Genomic DNA, 26,455 nt, shown 5'->3' with positions numbered 1-26,455 from the left:
CGCCGGCGACGCGTTCTCGGAGCATGCGCTCCTTCCTCAGGCCGCTACAGCCTGTCTACTTGTCACCGCTCGAGCCATCCTGATCCTTACCGGAGTGTGTTTTATGAGCTGTTTCAATCATCCCTTTTGTGAGTACCCCCCTATCTAGCGGTTTATCCAAATAAAAAAGTTTCAAGTTACTGCACTTAGAGTGGCGCCTGTGTTTTCTTCTAGTTGGCCCCAAGCAAATCTTCTACTTGTCACTAGAGCTGCCTCAGGAGTGCACCTTGAGCTTTTTATGGACTTTTATGGACTTTTTTATGGACTTTGCCATACATGGATTTCTCAATCTGCCCTTTTTACTGATTATCATTCACTCTGGTTAATTGTGTGTCCAGTGACATTAGTATAGCCCCTGGTGATATTTATTCCCCGTTGTGCGCCAGTTATTTTATTTTTGGTTTGGGAAGGGGTAAAACATCTAGAGTGATCAATGGGTTAACTGTGTTGCTGCGACAGTGTTTTTGGGTGTAAAGTGTGGTGGGTAATTTCACTAGGGGAAGAGATGGATCCTAGTCCCTTCTTTGTAAGAATAATAATCCATCTCTTCCCCCTGTCAGAACAGAGATCTGCCTTGTTTACATAGCAACCAATTAAAAAGGGTATCTCTCTGCTCTTTCCTCCAGTCAACATGTTCCTTTTCAGCACATGTGAAGGCCAGACATGTGAGAGAGTGCTGCCTCTCCCTCACCCGCCTAAGGCTGGCCATGCATTATATCAGCCCTCAAATTTTCCACTCGCCTACTCGCATTTTGCGAGTGGAAAATTATGTATGGCGAGCTACTGCCAGGGGAAGAGAGGAGAGGAAAGCCGCCGAAGGATTGGATAATGTCAGCGGCGGATCATCCCGCTCAGCTTTAATTGTAATGGCCGGGCGCTCGCCGACATACACAGTTCCGTCTCCTAGCGCGGCTTCTTTGATAGACAGAACACCTGGCCAACCAGGACGTGTTCTGTCTATCAAAGAAGCCGGGCTAGGAGGCGGGACTGTGTATGTCAGCGAGCGCCCGCCAATTACAATTAAAGCTGAGCGGGATGATCCGCCGCTCCGACATTATCCGGCCAGCAGGACTGATGGAGGGGTTCAAGCCCAAGTTGGAAAAATCGGCAGTACATCGGTACAAGGTAGGGTGGGATGGATGGATGGATGGCTGCTCTGGCTGGGCGTCTGTGTCATGGGAGGTGGAGGGGCGCTGCCAGGAGTGTTTCTGTGACAGGAGAGAGCGGGATGCGCTCTCTCTGTCTTCTTGCCGGGCTTCACACACTCCTGTCAGATCGGGACTTCTCCCCTGAGTCAGAGTGGAGGTGGAGCGGAGGAGAAGACAATTAATTCCTAAAGCTTTGCACGGACAGCTCGGGAGAGATGCGGCTGCAGAAGGGGTAGAAGATTGCGGCTCAGGAAGGACACTGGGTGTCAGATCGGGACTATACAGAGTTTGTTATCCCCTGTCCTCCGAGTCAAAGCAAGCAATGTGGAAAGGGGGCGGGTAACAAACTCTGTATAGTCCCGATCTGACATGCAGTGTCCTTCCTGAGCTGCAATCTTCTTCCCCTTCTGCTTCTGCAGCCGCATCTCTCCCGCCAGCTGTCCGTGCAAAGCTTTAGGAATAGGAATAGGCTTCTCCTCCGCTCCTCCTCCGCTCTGACATAAGAAGAGGAGGATCACAGAGCGATGTATCTGGTATCACAGGTGCTGTATCTGAGGTCTGTGACATGCTGGAGGAAAGGGTGAACTACACTGGGGTACAAATCTTATCCTGTCACCTCCCAAATTCCCATCTCAGCACAATCCCCCCCTCCCTCCTAGCACAGCCCCCCCATCTCAGCACAGTCCCCCCCCTCCTAGCACAACCCCCCCATCTCAGCACAGCCCCCCCCCTCCTAGCACAACCCCCCCATCTCAGCACAGCCCCCCCCTCCTAGCACAACCCCCCCATCTCAGCACAGTCCCCCCCCTCCTAGCACAACCCCCCATCTCAGCACAGTCCCCCCCATCTCAGCACAATCCCCCCCTCCTAGCACAACCCCCCCATCTCAGCACAGCCCCCCCCCCTCCTAGCACAATCCCCCCATCTCAGCACAGTCCCTCCCCTCCTAGCACAACCCCCCCATCTCAGCACAATCCCCCCTCCTAGCACAACCCCCCCATCTCAGCACAGTCCCCCCCCCTCTTAGCACAACCCCCCTCCCATATTGATCCCACCTAGAAGTAATCATCTTCTCCCCACCCCTCATGCTACAAATTCTCTTATTCCAACCCCCTCCCCCCAGGGACAATCCCCCAAAAAGTATTTGTACTAGGAGGGGTGGGGAGAAGATGATTACTTCTAAGTGGGATCGATATGGGGGGGGGAGCGGGGTTGTGCTGGGATGGGGAATTTGAGAGGTGACAATATAAGATTTCTTCTAGCAGGGGAATTGGGGGGGAGGGTGCTAGGAGGAGTGATTCGTGCTGGGGGGGTGAGGATTTGTGCCAGGAGTGGGGATTTGGGGATTGCCCTTATAGAGATTATTGGAATGGGGTGGGGGGATGGATTTGTGCCAGAACAGGAAGTCTTGGGGCTGTTAAAAAGGGGTATTGGGGGGGGGGGGGTTTGTGCCAGTAGGAATAATGGGTTTTTTTGTGCTAGGGGGAAAATTTTGATGGGGGGAGGATTTGACGGGTAGGATTTGTTCTAGGAGGTGAAATTTTGGGGGGGAGGGTACTAGGATGGTGATGTGGGGGTTCCAGACCCTTGATGGGCACTGATTAGGCTGCACTGATGGGCAATGAAAACGTTGTTATTAATATTTATTTTTGTAACTTCTGCATTTATGCAAAAACATTTAACAGTATAATTTTATGGCGTGTTTAGGGGCGGAATTAGGGGCGGGGCAGGGTAGGAGTTGGGTGGGGCAACTGGTGGCGAGTAACCCTTAAGGCCTGGCTAGTAGCTCAGGACTTTAAATTTTGAGCCCTGCATTATATCATTTTCTTGTACAACTTTTCTTTAGATTTACCAAAACCATTTCCTGTGAGGTCAAACCTAAAAACTTTCAATTTGTATGCAATCAGGCAGGCCCTTGCATTACTTAGTTGAAGGTAAATCTAATGGAAATTGAAAAAGAAAATTATATAACGCCTGCTGTACAGACAATTACACAGACTAAAACAAATTCAAAGAATTGGCTGCTTTTAAAATACATTTGATATACCTACAGATAAAATATAAATACCTTGAACTTGCCCAGCCAGTGAGAAGGTTGGTAGAAGCCCATAGGAGAAGGCCTAACCCAAGTCCTACGGTTTTCACAATTGGAACAACTGTAATATTACCTGCACATATAAAACAATACAAATTACTAAATTAACTTGCAAGAGCAATTAGCAAATGTTTGTTAGGAACATGAACTAAAGCTGGATGGACAAAGATTGCTTTTACCATGAAGAACTTGGGTATAAAGTTTGACAAGAACCTCTGATAGAAAGGCCTTGTGCTGTTGTTAAAGGGCTCTGATTAAAGCCTTCTTACATTGAAATGCCTTTGCGTACCTGACATGCTTCTATGTAGTGGTTTATTTTTAGGCCTCAAGCACATAGGACTTGAAAACACCTTTTTTAGGAGTTTCCGACTGTAAAAGCACCTCTATGTTAGCCTATGTATCCATCTATGTATAGAGGGCTGAGCGGAGTTTGAATTTGATAAAAACACAGTGGACCAACACCAGCAGATGACATGTCTCCCAAAATCCTCAGTGAATATGGAAACTTCATACTGGACCTCATGCAACTTGGATTTTGTACCTCTTCCTCCAGACTCTGGGATCTTGATTTTCAAATTAAATGGAAACATTTTCCATAGTCTGTGATGATTTGTGGAGCTATGCCATCTGCTGGTATTGGTCCACTGTATTTTATCAAGTCCAAAGTCATCGCAGCCTTCTTCCAGGAAATTCTAGAACATGTCATGCTTCCCTCTGCTGACCAGCTTTATAGAGAATGCTGATTCATTTTCCACCAGAACTTGGCAACAGCCCACACTGCCAAAATACCAATACCTGGTTTAATGATCATGGTTTCACTGTGCTCGACAGGCCAGCAAAATCCCCTGACCTAAACCCCATAGAGAATCTGTGGGGTATGGTCAAGAGGAAGAGGAGAGACACCAGACCCAACAATGCAGATGAGTTGAAGGCCGCTATCAAAGCAACCTGGGCTTCCATAACACCTCAGCAGTGCCACAGGCTGATCACCTCCATGCCACACTGCATTGAAGGAGTAATTCTTGCAAAAAGAGCCCAGACCAAGTATGGAGTACACACTATACTGTACATGGACATACTTTTCAGTGAGCCAATATTTCTGTATTGACCACCTCTCACCCGGCCACTGTACATATACGGCCGGGTGGGAGTCTCGTCCTTCTGATCGGACGTTCCGGAACGCAGCGGCGCGATCTCGATGTGCCTGTGTCCCTCGGACACAGAACAACAAGTTGCGGCAGGAGGGCCCTGTGATTGGCCCTCCTGATCACATGATGGCTGTGTCCAATCATAGCCGTCATGTAATGTAAATACAGCCGTTGTAACGGCTTTGATCTCTTCTTCTCCTCACACAGATCCTGTCAGTGAGGAGAAGAAGATGATCTGTGCTGCAGCCAGGGGGATCAGTGAGTTTTTCTAATTACTCACTGATCACAGGGGGGGGTCTGTGCTGGTAATCAGAACATTGATTACCAGTGCAGCCCTGGGAGGGGGGGGTGCCACTAGAGCCACCAGGGATGCCCACCCATGACCACCAGGGATGCCCACCATGGCCACCAGGGATGCCCACCATGGCCACCAGGGATGGCAATCAGGGCTCAGAGAGCCTGCCAGTGGTGCCCTCCCTATCAGTGCTGCCCACCAATGTCATCTATCAGTGCTGCCCACCAGTGCCCATTATTGCCATCAGTGCCGCCCACCAGTGCCCATTATTGCCCACCAGTGCTGCCTATCAGTGCCCATCAGTGCCACATAGCAGTGCCCATCAGTGCTGCATATCAGTGCTACCTATCAGTGCTGCATATCAGTGCCACCCCATCAGTGTCTCCTCATCAGTGTCTCCTCATCAGTGTCTCCTCATCAGTGCCTGTCAGTGCGGCGTCATCAGTGCAGGAAAAAACGTATCTATTTACAAAATTTTATAACCTAAGCAAAAAAACTTTTTTTCAAACTTTTCGGTCTTTTTTTATTTGTGCACCAAAAAAGGAAAAACCTTGCGGTGATCAAATACCACCAAAAGAAAGCTCTATTTGTGGGGGAAAAATGACACAAATTTGGTTTAGGTACAGTGTTGCATGACCACGCAATTTTCATTCAAAATGCAACAGCACTAAAAGCTGAAAATTGGTCTGGGAAGGAAGGGGGTTTAAGTGCCCAGTATTGAGGTAGTTAAAATGCTTTTTTTTGGTCTAATGTAATATTCTAATTTTCTGAGATACTGAATGTTGGGTTTTCACTAGCTGTAAGCCATAATCATCAAAATTAAAAGAAAATTAAAAGAAAAATGCTTGAAATATATCACTCTGTGTGTAACCCATCTATATAAAATGGATCAGTTTCACTTTGTTGATTGAATTATTAAAATAAATAAACTTTTTGATGATATTCAAATTTTTCGAGATGCACCTGTATATGGGAATGCAGGCATTTCAGAGGGGTGCATTACATTTCCAGCAATTCATTACTGGCATGGCTAGGATGTAAAGTATAATCTGAGCTCCTGGTATCAGAATTATTACATTAAAGAATGTACATTACAGTGCTTGAATAGTGCATAAAACTCATTTTACAACCAGCCATAGTATACCATACACTCAAATCAATTTATAATTAATGTACCCATGAGTTTTTTTATTAATCAGTGCTGCACTTCACAATATTTAAACCTATATTGCAATCATATGATCACTTTCACAAAAATGCAATAAAAATAAACTGAAATTAAAAAATATTAATAATAAGTCCCAATGTTGTACCAATGTGCAATCAGATCAAAAATTCTCAAAGTTTATATCCTCTTTAATTACCACCATTCCGTGCCAGTACTTTCGTGAGTGATTTGAAACACCTTCCACCAGATGTGCTCTCACCTAGAATATATGACTGTACTAGAGATGCACTGAATGGAAATTTTGGTGCCGAAGTTGAAAATGCAGGATGCACTGGACCGAAAAAAAATGACAGTTTTTAAAAAATATATAATTTTTTATATATATATATATATATATATATATATATATATATATATATATATATAAATATATATTGTACTATTATATTCAACTTATTAAATATTATGAAATTAAAGGAATATTAATTTTTTTGGTCGGCCATTACTGGCACCTTTCACGCAAGAAAAGCTTAAGAAAAATGTTTCCCTTAAAATTCTATGTAAGCGTTCACAATGGTCTGTGACGCTTCCGTTGTGATGTTAAAAATCCTGCTTGCTGCATTTTTGGCCAGAAAAAAAAAACTGGGATTTTTGACTTACTGTGAAATCCTTTTCTCTGAAGTTCATTGACAGACGCAGCTTCATATCTTCTGGACCATTGGGTTATGCTGCCCCCTACAGGATTAGGACACTAGGCGGAAAAAAACTTCACAATGCCTATGGGGCAGTCCCTGCAGGCATAACCCCACACATCCACCCTCAGTTTTGTTGCAAGCAGTGTTTAGAAGACAACCCCATTCCACTCATAATTAGAGGGGGGGGGGGGGTACTAAGTCGGTCAATGAACTTCAGAGAAAAGGATTTTACGGTAAGTCAAAAATCCAGTTTTCTCTATCGTTCATTGACAGATGCAGCTTCGTATCTTCTTGACCATTGGGACGTCCCAAAGCAGTATTTTCATATACTGGGGTAGGAAAAAAAAAACGCAAAGAAGAACGTAATTCCCCAAGGCTAAATGTAGCTAACCAGGTAACAAGGAGCTCAACCAGAAACAACTGGAGCTCACCTAGAAAAAAAACATACACCCTCAAAGAGAAAAAAAGTTATCTTTTAGACAGCACCCTGCAAAACCTTGCAGTCAAAAGAGGCATCCGAAGATGAGAATTTTGTGAATGTGTGCACCAACAACCAATTAGCTGCCTTGCAAACTTGCATCACTGACGCCTGATGGCGAAAAGCCCAGGAGGCAGTCAGCGCTCGAGTAGAATGCGCCTTCACCGGGAAAGGAGGAACCTGACTCTTTAGTGAATAAGCCTGAACCACCGTCTGCCTGATCCATCTGGATATGGTTGCAGCAGACGCAGCCAATCCTTTCCAGGTCCTTCAGTAAGGACAAAAAGTTTGATTTCCTGAAAGATTCAGAAGCCGCCAGATAAACTCTAATTGCCCGAACCACATCCAAAGAATGCAAAGCAATTTCCTTGGGATGCTTGGGCTTAGGACGCAGAGAAGGCAGCACAATATCTTCATTCAAATGGAAATCAGAAACCACCTTAGGAAGAAACAACTGATTAGGTCGAAGTACCAACTTATCTCTGTGCACCACCAGATAAGGGGAACGGCGGGACAACGCTTCCAATTCAGACACCCTGCGAGCAGAAGTGATAGGCACCAAAAAGGCAACCTTCTGAGATAAAGTAAGCAGAGGAATATCCCCAATGTTCTCAAAAGGAGGTTTTTGAAGAAGAGATAATACCAAATTCAGATCCCACGGAGGCAGAGGGGAATGGCCTCGGAAGAGCCATATGACGTACCCCCTGAATAAAAGCGTGAATCAGGGCATGAGACAGGACGTTGAAAAAAAAAGCCAAAGCTGACACTTGGCCTTTGATAGTGCCTAAAGCCAAACACTGTTCAACTCCTTTTTGAAGAAAGGTCAAAACCCTAGCTACCGAGAACAAGTGAGGGTGCACTTTCAGCGATTCGCACCATGAAATGTACGATTTCCACGTACGATGATAAATCTTCCTGGAAGTAGACTTCCTGGCCTTCAATGGTGTTGGAATCTCAGAGTCAGAAAGACCCCTATCCTTCAATACCTGGCTTTCAACAGCCACGCCGTTAAAGCCATCAACTGTAAAGCAGGATGGAAGATCGGCCCTTGAGACAGCAGATGTTCCCTGAGAGGAAGTCTCCAAGGAGCGTCGCCGACCAGCTTTACCAGGTCCACGTTCCAAGCCCGGCGAGGCCAGTCTGGGGCCACCAGAATGGCCGAAATCCCTTCCACCTCTATTCTGCACAAAAACCTCGGCAGGAGTTTCAGCGAAGGGAATGCATAGATCGGCTGATACTGACCCCAAGGAGCAACCAGTGCATCTGTGGCGTCCGCCAGAGGATCCCTTGACCTGGCTACAAACCTCTGTACCTTCTTGTTGAGTCGAGACCTGATTTGACATCGGGCATCCCCCACCAGACACACAGGAGGTGAAACACCTCCTGGTGCAGGGACCACTCCCCCTGATTTAACACCTGACGACTCAGATAATCAGCCTGCCAGTTGTCCACACCCGGGATGTGCACAGCAGAAAGAGCTGGAACAAACTTCTCCGCCCAATCCAGAATCTTTGCCACCTCCCGAGCCACCAAGACATTCTTGGTGCCCCCTTGGTGATTGATGTACGCCATGGCTGTGGCATTGTCCGATTTAATCCGGACCGGACAACCTTGCAGACGAGTTGTTTAATGACTCAGGTAAAGCTTTATCGCTCTGAGTTCCAAGATATTTAAAATCAGCAGCTTGGAGTGTTCCACTGTCCAAGATCCCTGGGCACAGAGCCTCCCCAGAACTCCTCCCCAGCCTGACAAGCTGGCGTCCGTGGTTACCACCGTCCGAAACAACGGTAGGACTTGCCTTGGCATAGTGCTGACAAGTAAAGCCACCATAGAAGAGCAGACTTTGCGTTGCGACTCAACCGAATCAAGGTGTCCAATGATTTTGGATCCTTGTTACACTTACAAGAATCTGCCTTTGTAAGTGTCTCATGTAGAACTGAGCAAACGGAACCGCCTCGAAGGTTGATACCATCAGATCCAAGGCTCGCATGCAAGTCCGCAGAGAGGACAGATTGTTTTCCAACAGCAACCGGATCTCCCCCTGCAACTTCTGCAGCTTGTCCGGGGGGAAAGACTGACCCTCGCTAAAGCTGAATCCAGAGTCAGGCCCAGACAATCAAATTTCAGTGAAGGTATCAGGCCAGATTTTTTTAAATTGATGTTCCATTCAAACTCTTGCAGTGTTTGGACACTGATCGTCAAGTCGCCCAACAGGGCTGAAGGAGAGTGCGCCCTCAGTAGGAGATCGTCCAGGTACCCCAGTCCTGAAATCCCCCGTTGGAGCAGTAACATGGAGGCCAGCACCTTGGTAAAGACCCTGGGGGCGGAGGCGAAACCAAAGGGTATCGCTGCAAATTGATAATGCCCCTCTCCTTTAGCGAAGCGAAGAAAACGCTGGTGTTCAGCGTAGATAGGGCGGTGTAGATATGCGTCCTTGATATCTATGGAGGCCAAAAAGTCTCCCTGGTGTAAGCCATTACCGTGCGAATAGACTCCATTTGAAACTTTTAGACCCGCACAAAACGGTTCAGAGTCTTGAGGTCCAGGATTGGATGCACTTTGCCTTCCTTCCTGGGCACAGTAAACAGGTTTAAATAAAACCTTTGAAAGCGTTCCTGAGAGGGAATTGGCACAATCACCCCTTGTGACAGCAGATCTTGTACATCCTCTCGTAAATCCGGTAACCGGTCTGGAGATAGGCGCAGATTGGACGGGAACAACCTGTCTGATGGTAAAGACCGGAACTCGATCTTGTACCCAGATCTGATCAAGTCGTGAACCCATTTGTCCTGAAACAAGGAAGTCCATGGTTTTGAAAAGAAGCGAAGACGTCCCCCCACCCCAGAAACGGGTGAGGGCGCCCCTTCATGCAGACAAGGATTTGTCTGCAAATCCAGATTGGCCTGTCTTCGGTTTACCTGACCATGTTTTCTTGGGGCCCCCTAAAGCCCTAAAAAGCTTTCCTTTTCCCTGCAGCCTGGAGGCACGAAAAAGCCACCTATGAGCAGTAAAAGAAGGCCTCCTTCTAGGACGTGGTGCCTTGCCCTTAAAGTATTGAGGCAGAAGAGTACTCTTCCCACACGTAAAGAGAAGGTCAGAAAGCCTTTTTGGAAGCCTGGTCCGCAGACCAGCTCTTTAACCACACCATGTGTCTAATAGCAATCCCCACTGCAGAAACTCTGGCCACCAGAGTCGCATCCAGCGATGCATCACATATATACAGCAGGGCTTGAGCCATTTGATCCATAAGCTCAATCAGCCCAGGAGAAAGCGGTTCTGTTTCCAAGTTACCTTTCAGTAACTTCACCCATTCAATGATGGTCTGTTACTCCAGAGTGATCACAAATATTGGTTTCAATATTGAGCCCCCTAAACACATGTAAATGGCGGGACAAAGACTCAATTCGTCTATCAACGGGGTCCGTAAAGACCGGAGATTCTTCCCCTGGGACCAAAGTAGACTTATTCTGGAAACCGGATGATCCACCTTTGGTGGCATGGTCTACCGAGTGGAAACTGCATCCACGAAGGGATAGCGGCGTTTGAACCGCTTGGGCACCACCAGCATGTGCTTAATGCGCCCCCACTGTTCATTGACAATATTGTCAAAAAATTCCGGGCAGGGAAACACTTTGCCCAATTTCTGGAGTTTGCGGGTCCCAAAAGAGACCTGCGTTCTTGACACTGTAGACTCATCCGCCATTCTTAATGTTTCTAGCACCGAAACTAGAAGTGCTTCCACCAATGAACTTTCCCGCGTGGCGGCTGACGAGAACATATCCTTTTCACCATCAGAATGCGATGACACAGAGCCACTAAGGTGGAATGCGTCTGCGGCTGCCATATCTGCCTCAGAATCTGAAGATATTACAGAGGGAGGCGAAGGCAAAGAGCGCTTACAGCTAGCGGTACTTTTCAACACTAAATTCACTTTTAATACCAGGCTTTCCAAAACTGCTGTAAAAGCCAACAGGGGCTGCGACCCAGAGGGTTTCGCCGCCGCACTAAGGTCTGTAGGTTATATTTTGTCCTGGGACTACATTTACACTGAAAATAAAAAAAAAGATGCAGTGTCACTTTAAAAGAGTTGTAAAAAACGAGATCGCACCGCTGCACTAGCAGTACTGCAAGTCCCAGCCTAACACAGTCTGTCAGCAGTGTGAGTGAAGAATGCCTACAAGGGACCCCAAAAACATTACCAAACCGAGCAGGAGGCTTCCAGAAACGTTCTGTGCAGGAAGCACAAAAAGCACCCGGGTCATGTCTAGAGTCTTTAGTGTCTCCCTTTGCTGTGAAGCAATCGTGGACTACAAGAAAATGGCCGCCCCATGCATTCCTATGGGGAACTAACAAAAAATTACTGCCCGTGCATTGCAATTAAGAAACATTTTACATTAACGGAGAGCAAAAGGTCCACAGCAAAATGGCGGCCCCCACAGTGCACCATGCGGTCTCCAGGACCCCCGAGGGGGGGGGGGGTCAGCAGACAAAAGGCATAGGAGGATTCCCGGAAGGAGACCCAATCAGAGAAACGCACCTCCCGGTATTGCAGAACCGCCGTAGCGGCTGCAATATATCCGCACCCAAGAGGTAGGAAAATGACATGGGGGGGGGTAACGCTAAGGGGGGGGGGGGCTGGTATACCCGAGAGACCAGGGGAACCAAGGGATACCCGAGGGTCCGACTATAATGTGAAGGGAGCCCACGTCCCCCCCAAGACCAGAGCATTGCAGGGACACATACTCACTATACCACGATATCAGGTGTGCGCCACTCTGAACACACTACCTTCCACCCGGGGTGGAGGGTGCTGCAAGCCATGGGGTACGCTGTGACTCAGGGCATCCCAGGTTGTATGCATCCCAGCGAGATGGTCCCCTCGTGGGCTCGTCCCCGTCCAACAGGGCTCTGGAGTGGCTGGACTATAACCTGCTCACGCTCGCTGGCCAGGCTGAGAGATCTTAACAATCTAGAATATCCAGTCAGAAACCCAGCTGACTGTTGCTTGTAGTTCTCCAGGAACTCTAAACTAAAAGAAATTACAAAAAAAGGTTCCCAAAAATAACAGCTAAGACTGAAGTCCCAGCAGGGAACTAGGTCCTACTCCTAAACTAGGCAGAAACAAACTGAGGGCTGTAGCAGAGTTGGGTTATGCATGTAGAGACTGCCCCATAGGTGTGGTGACATTTTTTCCTGCCTAGTGTCCTAATCCTGTAAGGGGCAGCATAACCCAATGGTCAAGAAGATATAAAGCTGTGTCTGTCAATAAACGATAGAGGGAAAAAAAAGCCTCAAAAACGCACCTCCACATTGAAAATATAGCAAGACTATCAATAACGCACCCGTGTTACACTTCTGATGTGGTTTTGGAGTCACATGACCTATGAAAAACAAACCATAAGCACAGTAAAATCGCAGCAAAATCGGTCTGGACTGTACCGTTAAGTATGGTCACTACACGCTTGCGCCCCCGATAGTGGACTTATTCAAATGTTCCCAGACTGATCATCTTCACAGGTACTTCTCAGTATCTTCGTATGTTCCTTTAAATATGCTTACTCCACCTAACATCTCCACTCACTCATTCCAGGTGAGCGCACATCTGGTGGAAGGTGTTTCAAGTCACTCATGAAAGTATTGGCAATTAAAGAGGAAATCCACTCTGGCAAATTCAAAAATCTTTTGATCTGATTGCACATTGATACAGCATTGGCACTTATTATTAATTTTCAATTTGAGTTTATGTTTATTGCATTTTTATAATATCTATCATAATATTGTACTATAAAAGTGGTAATATAATGTGAAGCGGGAAACTGATTGATAATAATTTATGTTGGTAGAGATATACGAGAGTGTGTAGAGTGTGGGCAATTCACAATAAATAAGATATCATAAAATTCAGTGCCAATAACTAATAATAAAAAATATTGTGCATAATACATATTGAATACTGGTGCGTAAAATTCTCACAATAAAGTTAATAAACAATCAATATAAATTTAGTGCATTAAATTAATAAATAATCTCACAATAGTGAATATCAGTACAGATGAAATACATATAATTGGCATTAAGATTAATCATGTGCATAATACAAATTAATCAAAAGTCCATAAAAGAGTGCATAAAAATGTGCATAAAACTTGTGCCAAAAAGCATCTATCTTGAACAGATTCCCACCGTGCCAATATACAACGAAAAAGTGACATAGTGCACTCAGATCTGTGCTCACACGCAGCTCACCTTAACGTTTGACTCATATATTCCAATGAGTCAAACACACTTTACACCTGGAGGTGTTAAAAGGATCAAGCACCACTCCTCTCCTTTCCTCCAGAATATACCGCCCCACAGTGCACACGAGAATTTGGAAAAAAAAAAAAAAGGGGGGGGGGTAGATGCCTCTAGTGCTCTGTGTATATTCCTTTATTAAACATACGGTGCATGAACCCCTGCTGACGAAGTCATTGGTTGACGTAACGCGTATGGGGCGGAGCCTGCGCACAGACGCCAAATCCTGATCTATCCACGGAAGCCTATGAGAGGAGTCTTTTCAAGCCTGCACGGCTAAAGTGCCGTATATGTGAATGTTATTTCATGCACCATATGTTTAATAAAGGAATATACAGAGAGCACTAGAGGCATCTCCCCCCCCCCCTTTTTTTTTTCATATCCTCGTGTGTACCACGGGGTGGTATATTCCGAAGTAAAGAGGAGGAGGAGAGGAGAGGAGAGGAGTGGTGATTGATCCTTTTAACACCTCCAGGTGTAAAGTGTGTTTGACTCATTGGAATATATGAGTCAAACATTAAGGTGAGCTGCATGTGAGCACAGATCTGAGTGCACTGTCACTTTATGTGGATTGATGCACCAGCACTTTCGTTGTATATTGGCATGCAACGGTGAGAATCCGTCCAAGATAGATGCATTTTGGCACATGTTTTATGCACAATTTTATGCACTTTTTTTTAGGGACTTTTGATTTTGACTAATTTATTATGCACATGATTAATCTTAATGACAGTTATATGTATTTCATCTGTACTGATATTCACTATTGTGAGATTATTTATTAATTAAATGCACTAAATTATATTGATTGTTTATTAACTTTATTGTGAGAGATATTGGTGCTGCATTTTAGGCCCCATTCACACTAGTGCGACTTGTCCCACGATTTTGGACCGCAAAATCGCATGACAAGTCGTTTTCCATTATTTTCAACGAGCCCCATTCATATCAGTGCGTTTTGAAGTTGCACCGACTTCAAAGTAGTTCCTGTACTACTTTGCCACGATTTTAATGCGTTTTGAGGCATATAGCCTTGCCATTGCTTTCAAAATTGCCGGCAAAATCGCGGCAAAGTCGCGGCAAAATCACAGGAAAATTGCGTCGCATAAGTGTGAAAGGGGTCTTGGGATATCTTATTTGCTTTTCTGTGTTCAGTGGAAAACACTTTATGTAAGCTGCCATTGCGTTTATACAGTATAGTATAGTTTGGGGTTGCGCCGATTATTTATACTCCTTCACAACAAACACTATTTTTTTGAACATTGCAGTTCGCAAGGTTATTGCTTTTTAAAATGAAGAGTTTATTAGTTATTTAGAGGAGCATTATAAAGAAGTATATACTTTATGCATTGCCTAATGCACAGAAACATAGAAGCCTGGCCCATCAAGTCTGCCCCTTTTTTCAGTTTTTTTAACCCTTTTACAGAGTTCAGATCTAGGTTTGTCTCAAGTTTTGTTTATATTCTCTTACTGTAGATTGATTCACTTCTTCTGCTAGAAGTCTATTCCAAGCATTAAATACCATAAGGAAAAAAAAAAAAAAGTGTATGCGTGCTAATTCTTTTTGATAAAACTATGGTTGCAAAGTCGACGGTAAGTGATATAGAAGGCTAAATTTCCATACAAATTAAAACAATTTCCACACAAATTAGAACAATTTTATGCCTTATTGTTGAGCGTTTTGGTTCAAATATACAAACCATGTAGCCCTTTATAGAACACAGTATTGGTCTTTGTGATAAGAGATCACACTTAGCAAAAGGAGGATTCTTCAGTGATTTGTTTCTAATTTGAAGAAAGTTTATTTGGGCAATTAATCATTACTACATCCCTTTTGTTTTGACTAAATGAATAATTAAGCTGACATCATCTTAATACATTCGTTTTTCCATTTACTTTTTTTACATTCAGGTGTGTCAGCATTAAAGTATTTGTTACCCAAAAAAAAAAAAAGAAGAAGAAACAGATACTGTTTCCTTAACCGCTTCCATACAGAGCAGACCAATGCTCAGCTTTCAGCACTCTCACACTTTGAATGACAATTGCTCAGTCATGCTACACTGTAACCAAACAAAATTTTTATCATTTTTTTTCACACAAATAGAGCTTTCTTTTGGTGGTATTTGATCACAACTGGGGTTTTTTTTTCCATGATATAAGCAAAAAAAGAGCAAAAATTTTGCAAAAAAAACACTTTTTTTTAGTTTCTATTATACAATTTTGCAAAAAAATAATTTGTCTTCATACATTTGGGCCAAAATTTATACTGCTACATATCTCTGGTAAAATTAACCCAAATTAGTGTATATTATTTAGTCTGTGTGAAAGTTATTGAGTCTAGAAGCTATGGTACCAATTACTGAAAATTGATCACACCAGATGTACTGATGGCCTATCTCCTTTCTTGAGGCCCTGAAATGTCAGGACAGTACAAATACCCCCCAAATGACCCCTTTTTGTAAAGTAGACAGTCCAAGGTATTTAGTAAGAGGCATGGTGAGTTTTTTGAAGTTATAATTTTTTCCCACAATTATTGGGAAAATGAAGAAAAATTTTTTTTTTTTTTTTTCCCAAAACATTGTCAATTTATAAGCTATTTCTAACACATAGCATGTACACAGCAAAAATGACACCCCAAAATTCATTCTGCTACTCCTTCTGAGTATGGTGATACCACATGTGTGAGACTTTTACACAGCCTGGCCACAAAAAGAGACTCCACGTCCAAGTAGCACCATAAGGCGTTTTAGGAGCATAAATACACATAAAACTTTCTTACTACCTATCACACTTTCCCTAGAGCACCAATACAATGGAAAAGTCCACAAAATGACCCCATTTTGGAAAGCAAACACTTCAAACGTATATTCTATGAGGCATTATGGGTCCTTTGAACATGTCATTTTTTTCCACAAGTTTTTGGAATATGTGGGAAAAAAATAAAACTTTTTTTTTTTTTACACAAAGTTGTCAATTTATAGGATATTCCTAACACATAACATGTACATAGCAAAAATGACACCCCAAAATACATTCTGCCACTCCTCCTGAGTATGGCAATACCACATGTGTGAGACTTTTTCACAGCCTAGCCATATAGAGGGGCCCAACATCCAAGGAGCATCATCATGCATCCTAGCCACTTGCCTAGGCCTATTTTTGACATTTGGTGTTTACAAGCTAAAATCAGTTGTTTTTGCTAGAAAACTACTTAGAACCCCAAAACATTATATATTTTTTTTTTAGCAGAGACCCTAGAGAATAAAATGGAGATTATTGCAATATTTTTTATCACACCGTATCTGCGCAGCGGTCTTCCAAACGCAATTTTTTGGGAAAAAATTCACTTTTTTGAATTAAAAAATAAGAAACCAGTAAAGTTAGCCCAATTGTTTTCCATAATGTGAAAGATAATGTTACGCCGAGTAAATAGATACCCAACATGTCATGCTTCAAAATTGCGCACGCTCACAGAATGGTGACAAACTTTGGTACTTAAAAATCCCCATAGGCGACATTTTAAAAATTTCTACAGGTTGCTATCTTAGAGTTACAGAGGAGGTCTAGGGCTCAAATTATTGCTCTTGCTCTAACGATCGCGACGATACCTCACTTGTGTAGTTTGAACACTGTTTACATATGAGGGCGGGGTTTCCGTATGCGTTCGCTTCTGTGCGCGAGCTCGCGGGGACAGGGCACTTTAATTTTTTTTTTTTTTTTACTATTTATTTTATTTATTATTTTTACACAGTTTTTAAAAAAAAAAAAAAATTGATCATTTTTATTTCTATTACAAGAAATGTAAACATTACTTGTAATAGAAAAAGGCACGACAGGACCTCTTTTTTGTGAGATTTGGGGTCAAAAAGTCCTCAGATCTCACAAGTACATTAAAAGATAGAAAAAAAAAAAAAATTAAATAAAAAAAAATTAAATAAAATGAAAAAAAAAAAAAGGGACCTTTAAACTGGTTGCTAGGCAACGACGTTTGCCGTAGCTCCGGTCCTCCAAGACCATAGAGTCGAGTGAGGGCAAGCTTGCCCTCACTCGACATCCTGTCTGTGAGGATCTGGGACCGGATCGTTTTCCCTGCTGCCGGCGGGTCCGGTAAGCGGGGAAAAGGACCAGAATGCGGCGGGAGGGGGGGGTGCACCTCTTCCGCCACCCCGGAAGGGTGATCCCGCGGCGAATCCGCCGCTGGGACCACCCTTATCGGAAAGCCAACCGTCCACCGTTTAAAAAAATACCAGGGTTATGGCAGCTATCTGCTGCCATAACACCGGTATTTAGGTTTAAACGGAGGACGTATAATATAAACCTTTTTGGACTTAGACATGGTGGCTGTATGAAGGGTGACAGGTACTCGGGTACTTTGCTGGGCAGGTGACAGGTACTCTGGTACTTATGAGCAAGTGGCAGGTACTCGAGTACTCCGATAGGCAGGTGACAGGTACTCGGGTACTCTTATGGGCAGGTGATAGGTATGGATAGGATGAGTAGTACTGATACTGATAGGTGATACTGATACTGTACTGATGGGTACGGATGATCAGTACTGATACTGATAGGTGATAGGTACTGATGGGTACTGATGAGTACTGATGAGTAGTGATGGGTACTGATGAGCAGGTGGCAAGTACTCGGGTACTTCAGGTGTCAGGTACTCTGATGAGCAGGTGGAAGCTACTCGGGTACTCTGATGGGTAGGTGACGGGTACTCGGGTACTCCGGTGACGGGTACTCAAAGTACCAGAGTACCTGTCATCAGAGTACCCGAGTACCTGTCATCAGAGTACCCGAGTACCCGTCATCAGAGTACCCGAGTACCCGTCATCAGAGTACCCGAGTACCCATCATCAGAGTACCCGAGTACCCGTCATCAGAGTACCCGAGTACCCATCATCAGAGTACCCGAGTACCCGAGTACCTGTCATCAGAGTACCCGAGTACCCATCATCAGAGTACCTGTCACCAGCCCATCAGAGTACCTGTCATCAGTCCATCAGAGTACCCGAGTACCTGTCATCAGAGTACCTGATGGGCTAGTGACAGGTACTCGGGTACTTTGATGGGCTAGTGACAGGTGCTTTTTATTGGGGGGGGGGCAATCAGTGTGGTTGGGGTGCACTGTACTTGGTAACTAGCTGTTACCACAATCTCTTCCTCACACAGGATCAGTGTGTGAGGAGGAGAACACGGTGACAGCTAGTTACCGTGTTCTCTGATGACATTTGTGACCGGCTGTGATTGGACACAGCCGGTTACGTGGTAAAGAGCCAATTTCATTGGTTCTTTACCTAGATCGGGGATGGGCTCAGTCCGAGGGACGAGCCTCACCCCCGGTCGCCGCGCTGCACGCCCCCGGGGGCGCGCAGTAGCGGGGAGATCCGGGCGCCCGGGGGGCGCGCATTAAGAAAGGAACGAGCGGCTCGCGCTGGAGCCGCTCATGTGATCGGCTGTGATTGACACAGCCGATCACGTGGTAAACAGCCAATTTCATTGGCTGTTTACCTTGATCGGGGTTGGGCTCAGTCCGAGGGACGAGCCTCACCCCCGATCGCCGCGATGCGCGCCCCCGGGGGTGCGCAGTAGTGGGGAGATCCGGGCGCCGTCATATGACGTCCGCTCGGATCGCTAAAGGAATGTTGCCGACGTCATTTTACAATGACTCGGTATTGAAGGGGTTAAAGCATGTTATACAGCACAATGCTTGTGCTATGTAATTTGGCACTCCGTATCACCTAAAAAACTTGGCTGATCCTACTAGTTTCTACCCTCCCCTCTGTAAACTGACCATGGTGTATCATGGCTGCTGAGCCCTGACACCGTGGTAAGTGTATGTCATCTGCAGCCCTGCTCTCTGTCTCCTGTGTCCTCTTCCCCCCCTCCTCTCCCTGTCTGCTGTGTCAGCGCCCACACCTCCACTCCTGCTGTGCTCATATTTATTATAAAATAATCCCATCCACTCTGTAAGATAACAATAAGTGCTCCTGCGCCTGTCTTATAGAAAAAATATGCTGATCTGTACCTATATCAGAGCGGCTCCCAGTGATACAGTGACCGCTTGGCTTGATCTCTCCTCCCTTTTTCTCATCTTCGGCTGACGTCAGCTGTCAGCCGGGCAGAGAAGAGAGCCAATGGATCAGCTGATCGTTGGGAGCCGCTCTGATTTAGGTACAGATCAGCATATTTTTTCTATAAGACAGGCACAGGAGCATTTAGTGTTATATTACAGAGGGGATTTGATTATTTTGTTGTAGTGGCTTAACAACCACTTTAAGTACTGTACAGTACAGTGAGACGTATGCCTCTAGAACAGGACTGATAAAAAGAAAGGATTTACAGTACATTTTGTATTACATAGATCATACTATAAAAGTAGTAATTTGCCATTATATTTGACTTTGAATGTATCATATGAGGCTATGGTAATCAGAATTAAAATGCAGTAGTTTGGGGAATATGTGGATTTTTTTTCTTCATCTTTGCACTGGATGGCACTTGCTGTATTGCTTTACAAGCTTTCATAAGAAAAACACAGGAAACTGGAAGACATAAAGTGCATTGAATTCTCTATGGCTTAGAGCAGCAGTCTCCAAACTGTGGCCCGGGGGGGGCCACATCCAGCTCTTTGCTTGCTTTTATCTTGCCCTTTGGGGATGATTTTCCCCACCATCAGCAATAGTGGGACATAGTTCCTGCCACTGATACAGACAATGGAGCACTACTCCTCCCACTGACGTCAAAAATTGAGCATCATTCCTCCAACTGACACCAACGATGGAGCAGGATTACTCCCACTAACACCAACGATGGAGCATTATTACTTCCACTGACACCAACAGGGGTCACTGACAGCTCCTGGTCTTGCACTAAGGATCGGGAGCAAGGACTCCCAATCATGTAATCACTGTGATTGGTCAATCACAGTGATCACTACTTTGAAAACCTGCCCAGTACTGTGCCTCCTCTGCAAGGAGAAAAATATATATTGTATGTTTTCCTCCTGATTAAAGCAGCAGTCCAAGTCAGATTGAAAGTGCATTTAGAATAAAGAATAATATTTTTTTTTTGTCCTACTATAGGTACAAGGAACAAATAACACATACATACAGTGCCTTGCGAAAGTATTCGGCCCCCTTGAACTTTTTGACCTTTTGCCATATTTCAGGCTTCAAACATAAAGATATAAAACTAATTTTTTGTGAAGAATCAACAACAAGCGGGACACAATCATGAAGTGGAATGAAATTTATTGGATATTTGAAACTTTAACAAATAAAAAACTGAAAAATTGGGCGTGCAAAATAATTCAGCCAGTGCAGAAAACTCTCTCCAGAAGTTCAGTGAGGATTTCTGAATGATCCAATGTTGACCTAAATGACTAATTATGATAAATAGAATCCACCTGTGTGTAATCAAGTCTCCGTATAAATGCACCTGCACTGTGATAGTCTCAGAGGTCCGTTTAAATCGCAGAGAGCATCATGAAGAACAAGGAACACACCAGGCAGGTCCGAGATACTGTTGTGGAGAAGTTTAAAGACGGATTTGGATACAAAAAGATTTCCCAAGCTTTAAACATCCCAAAGAGCACTGTGCAAGCGATAATATTGAAATGGAAGGAGTATCAGACCACTGCAAATCTACAAAGACCTGGCCGTCCCTCTAAACTTTCAGCTCATACAAGGAGAAGACTGATCAGAGATGCAGCCAAGAGGCCCATGATCACTCTGGATGAACTGCAGAGATCTACAGCTGAGGTGGGAGACTCTGTCCATAGGACAACAATCAGTCCTATACTGCACAAATCTGGCCTTTATGGAAGAGTGGCAAGAAGAAAGCCCTTTCTTAAAATATCTATAAAAAGTGTAGTTTAAAGTTTGCCACAAGCCACCTGGGAGACACACCAAACATGTGGAAGAAGGTGCTCTGGTCAGATGAAACCAAAATCAAACTTTTTGGCAACAATGCAAAACGTTATGTTTGGCGTAAAAGCAACACAGCTCATCACCCTGAACACACCATCCCCACTGTCAAACATGGTGGTGGCAGCATCATGGTTTGGGCCTGCTTTTCTTCAGCAGGGACCGGGAAGATGGTTAAAATTGATGGGAAGATGGATGGAGCCAAATACAGGACCATTCTGGAAGAAAACCTGATGGAGTCTGCAAAAGACCTCAGACTGGGACGGAGATTTGTCTTCCAACAAGACAATGATCCAAAACATAAAGCAAAATCTACAATAGAATGGTTCACAAATAAACATATCCAGGTGTTAGAATGGCCAGGTCAAAGTCCAGACCTGAATCCAATCGAGAATCTGTGGAAAGAACTGAAAACTGCTGTTCACAAATGCTCTCCATCCAACCTCACTGAGCTCGAGCGGTTTTGCAAGGAGGAATGGGCAAAAATTTCAGTCTCTCGATGTGCAAAACTGATAGAGACATACCCCAAGCGACTTACAGCTGTAATCGCAGCAAAAGGTGGCGCTACAAAGTATTAACTTAAGTGGGCTGAATAATTTTGCACGCCCAATTTTTCAGTTTTTTATTTGTTAAAAAAGTTTGAAATATCCAAAAAATTTTGTTCCACTTCATGATTGTGTCCCACTTGTTGTTGATTCTTCACAAAAAAATACAGTTTTATACCTATATATATGTTTGAAGCCTGAAAATGTGGCAAAAGGTCGAAAAGTTCAAGGGGGCCGAATACTTTCGCAAGGCACTGTACATACATACATACAGTGAAGGGAAAAAAGTATTTGATCCCCTGCTGATTTTGTACGTTTGCCCACTGACAAAGGAATGATCAGTCTATAATTTTAAGGGTAGGTATATTTTAAGTGAGAGACAGAACAACAACAAAAAATCCAGAAAAACGAATTTCAAATAAGTTCTAAATTGATTTGCATTTTAATGAGTAAAAATGATTTGACCCCTTCGCAAAACATGACTTCGTGCTTGGTGGCAAAACCCTTGTTGGCAATCACAGAGGTCATTTTCAATCCCCTGGCTGAGGGAAGGAGGTTCTCACCCAGGATTTGACAGTACATTGCTCTGTCCATCGTCCCTTTGATGTGGTTAATGTGTTCTGTCCCCTTAGCAGAAACACAACCCCATGCATAATGTTTCCACCTCCATGTTTGACGGTGGGGATGGTGTTCTGTGGGTCATAGGCTGCATTCCTCCTCCTCCAAACATGGCGAGTTGATTTGATGCCAAAGAACTCGATTTTGGTCTTATCTGACCACAACACTTTCACCCAGTTCTCCTCTGAATCATTCATATGTTAATTGGCAAGCTTCAGATGGGCATGCACATGTGCTTTCTTCAGCAGGGGAACCTTGCAGGTGCTACAGGATATCAGTCCTTCACGGCGTAGCGTGTTACCAATTGTTCTCTTGGGGACTATGGTGCCAGCTGCTTTTGATCATTGACAAGATTCTTCTGTGCAGTTCTGGGCTGGATTTTCCACTGTTCTCATGATCATTGAAACTCCACGGGATGAGATCTCGCTTGGAGCCCCAGACCAAGGGGGATTGACAGTTATTTTGCTTTTGTTCCATTTGCGAATAATCACACCAACTGCTGTCACCCTCTCACCAAGCTGCTTGCCGATGGTCTTGTAGCCCATTCCAGCCTTGTGTGGTTCTACAATCTTGTCCCTGACATCCTTGGACAGCTCTTTCGTCTTGGCCATGGTGGAGAGATTGGAATCTGATTGATTGATTGCTTCTGTGGACAGGTGTCTTTTATGCAGGTAACAAGCTGAGATTTGGAGCACTCCCTTTATAAGAGTGCACCTAACCTCAGCTCATTACCTAAATAGAAGACACCTGGGAGCCAGAAATCTTGCTGATTGATAGGGTCTCAAATACCTATTTCACTCATTAAAATGCAAATCAGTTTATAACTTTTTTAAATGCATTTTTCTAGATTTTGTTTGTTATTTTGTCTCTCACTCAAAAATAAATCTACTAATTAAATTATAGAGTGGGATGTACATGGTCAGATCAAGTGTGGATCAATTATGTGTGTATGACCCCCTATAATTAAGGGGTCCATTAATTCTGGTAAGAAGTACCTGTACATATCACTGTGTGAGCGTGTGGAGGTGGAGGCTTTATGAGATTCACTCCTATCAAGTCTGTGTTTCCATCGATTGCTGTTACTACTTTTTTAACACAGCGGAATATTTTTATTATATATTAATTTGTGGTTCATATTGTTGAGCGCAACATTTTTTCTTTATTTCCTAATTAAATTATAGACTGATTATTTCTTTGTTAGTAGGCAAACGTACAAAATCAGCAGGGGATCAAATACTTTTTTTTCTCACTGTATGTGGTATTGCTTCGATCGTCAGCAGTACAGAAATTTATCTTGTGTGGTAGGTTATGGTCATGACATGAATATTTTTTACCATTTTGGACCATTTTTTCTTTTAGCAATTAACAAAATCAGGAACATTTGGCACCAAAAATAAGCCCAATCAGTCCTGAAACAAAAACAAGGTATAAATTTGCCTTAGTTTGCAAAGATATGTACAGTTTTACCAAAAAATAAATAAATAACTTAGATTGCATTACAGTAAGCCTTCATCACTTGGTCACTGCAGCTTACCTTCTAGATAAGTCTTTTTAAAGAACAATAATAAATGTGTTGACATGCCTTTTGTTTTAGATGGTGCATTTACAGCTACATGGTAATAAACAATCATATAGCAATGTAAAGCCAATAATTTGCTTTCAAGGCATGTATCTTTATACTAAAATACAAAAAAAAAGTTACAGGATTAAAAATAAAAATGTGTGTCAGTGTTACCAGTCTAATCCCCTTATCTTCACACTCTGGAGGATTTGGGATTAGTAAATTTCATAAATACACTTTTCAGGGGAGTATAGATGGTTTAAATCACTGTCAGGAAAAATGTTAAAGCATGACAGAAAAATCAGGATACAATTTAAATAAAAAAATAAAATAAAAAAACTATGCAACCCTGAAGATGAATTATATTATAAAGTAACAAAACAGGTATGTGCTAAAACAAAAATACATTCAAATAAACAGAAAAGTAATTTTGATGTATGCATCTGATGGAACTAAATCATATTTCTGAAACTGTATTATTGTGTTGGAGTGATATTTAAATGTAAGAGTTAGGCTGGGTCAACACATATGCGAACTAGAAGTGGGTTTTTCTCTGCATCCAATTCACATGACAGAAGAGTGGGATCGGCTCTCAATGGAGTCAGTTCACACAGCTGTGGGGTGGCCGCGGGCTGCATTTCGAAAGGGTCCTGTGCGTCTTTGGCTCCGAATCAGGTATGAATTCAGGCAGAAATTCAGACCGGATTTGCACCGACAGGGAAGCACTGGACCCCCTGCTGGGACCCACGGTTGCAGCATGTGTGAACCCAGCTTTAGGCAGAAATTCACACCTGATTCACACCTGAATTCGTTGAACTGAGAAGGACCAGACCCCCTGCTGGGACCCGCAGCTAGTGTGAACACGGCCTTACTAAAAATAGGTGAAGGATACTTGTATATTAATCCATATGAACGTAGCTAAAATCCACAACAGCCTTAGGCAAATTCATGCTCTAGACAGGGTCACTGTCCACCAATATTTAAAGTGAACATGTGTGAAGGAAGGGGGTTTCAAACATGCATTACATTAAATAAGAAACTTGACAGTTTATGCAATCATTACATACAACTTACATGATTGTCCATACAGTGCCACCAAAAGGTGTCCAAAAAGTAATATAAAAACAGTGACATCTCTTCATTACTAAAAAGTATGTGAGACAAATTGGCAGTGGACTGAAACTGATGTCTGAGAAAGTTATGCCCCGTACACACGCACCGATTGTTGGCCGACCGATCGGCCGTCTTTTGTCCAGTGTTGTTGTGTTGGTTGAAATGTGCTCTAGACTGCACACGAATTTTGTCGGCCAGCAACAACCAACTGTAGAAGTGATGTCATGTTCGGGTCTACTTTTCGTGTGTTTTTTCTTCTCTGAGCATGCCCAGTCTTGCTCAACTGATTTTTGTCGGCCGAAATCTGTACTGACTGACGAACAATCGGCCGTTCTGCTGACGGCCAACAAAAATTTTATAGCATGCACACCAGATTTTCTTCGGCCGAAAAGTCGCAGTCCGTTGTCGGAATCATCATACTAACAAGCCGATAATCGGCCGATCGGGCGGCGGCCGAAAATTCATGGCCAACAATCGGTACGTGTGTACGAGGCTTAAGAGTTGGAGATTGCGGAGAGACAGAGGTAGTCTCTGTCTGAACAGACCATATGTATAAGCAGACAAGAGGTCCAATGTGGTGACTGATGGAACCAGTTCATCAAAAGAGCTGAGGCAGCTCTGCATTATCCTTGGTTCAAATCTAAGAAATTTCCGGGAGCTGCATTTGCTCAGGCACAGCAGCCCTTTGTTTCAAATAGGCTGTTGTACCTCCTGAAAATGCAGGGAAATGGTCCCTTCACCCTTTCAAAAAACACAGCTACACAGAAACCGCATAGTGCAGTTCCCAGTACAGGAAACAGTGCTACAGTTTCCAGTGCATGGGGGTGCCATTGGGACTAATCGTACCCCTACACATCTACTAAGCAGCAGCGCATTTTTCTCTGCAGGTGCGGGAAGGTGGGCGATTACACGCCTTTCTGCACTCACTCAGATGTGAACCTAGTCTTAGGTTAGATTCACACTATTGCGGTTCTGTGCAGGTGCATTTGCACAGGCAAAGCAGCCCATTCATTTGAATAGGCCACTGTACCTGCAGGTAAAAGGTCCCTAAACTTTTTTCAAAAATGCCCCTGCTGGGCGGTCACAGGGAACCGCATGGTGCTGATGCACATTGCGGTTTGCTGCACCCAAAATGCTCTGCATTTTTAGATGCATGGTGGTGCCATTAAGAATTAATGGCACCCCCGCGTGCCTGCTGAAGAGCAGCACATATGGGCTACAGGTCTGGAATGCATGCAATTTACACCCGCTCCCGCACCCACGAAAATGTGTATCAAAAACTTTAAGGAAGAAAGACAGAGCTGTGTACAAATAGCCAATAGACTGAGAG

General features: G+C 44.0%; 1 protein-coding gene across 2 annotated transcripts in view; it reads right to left on the bottom strand.

The window, feature by feature from the left end:
- Nucleotides 1-26,455, bottom strand: part of TMEM144 (transmembrane protein 144) — a 98,790-nt gene that overhangs the window by 48,026 nt on the left and 24,309 nt on the right. For both annotated transcript variants that reach the window (XM_082262110.1, XM_082262109.1), the window contains one exon: nucleotides 3,256-3,355. In XM_082262110.1, coding sequence (XP_082118236.1) covers nucleotides 3,256-3,355 — 100 coding nt within the window. The remainder of the gene's footprint in view (nucleotides 1-3,255; nucleotides 3,356-26,455) is intronic.

The sequence above is a fragment of the Pelophylax lessonae genome (genome assembly GCF_965119305.1).
Source record: "Pelophylax lessonae genome assembly, chromosome: 1".
Taxonomy (NCBI): domain Eukaryota; kingdom Metazoa; phylum Chordata; class Amphibia; order Anura; family Ranidae; genus Pelophylax; species Pelophylax lessonae.
This window is presented reverse-complemented; position numbering and strand designations above follow the sequence as displayed.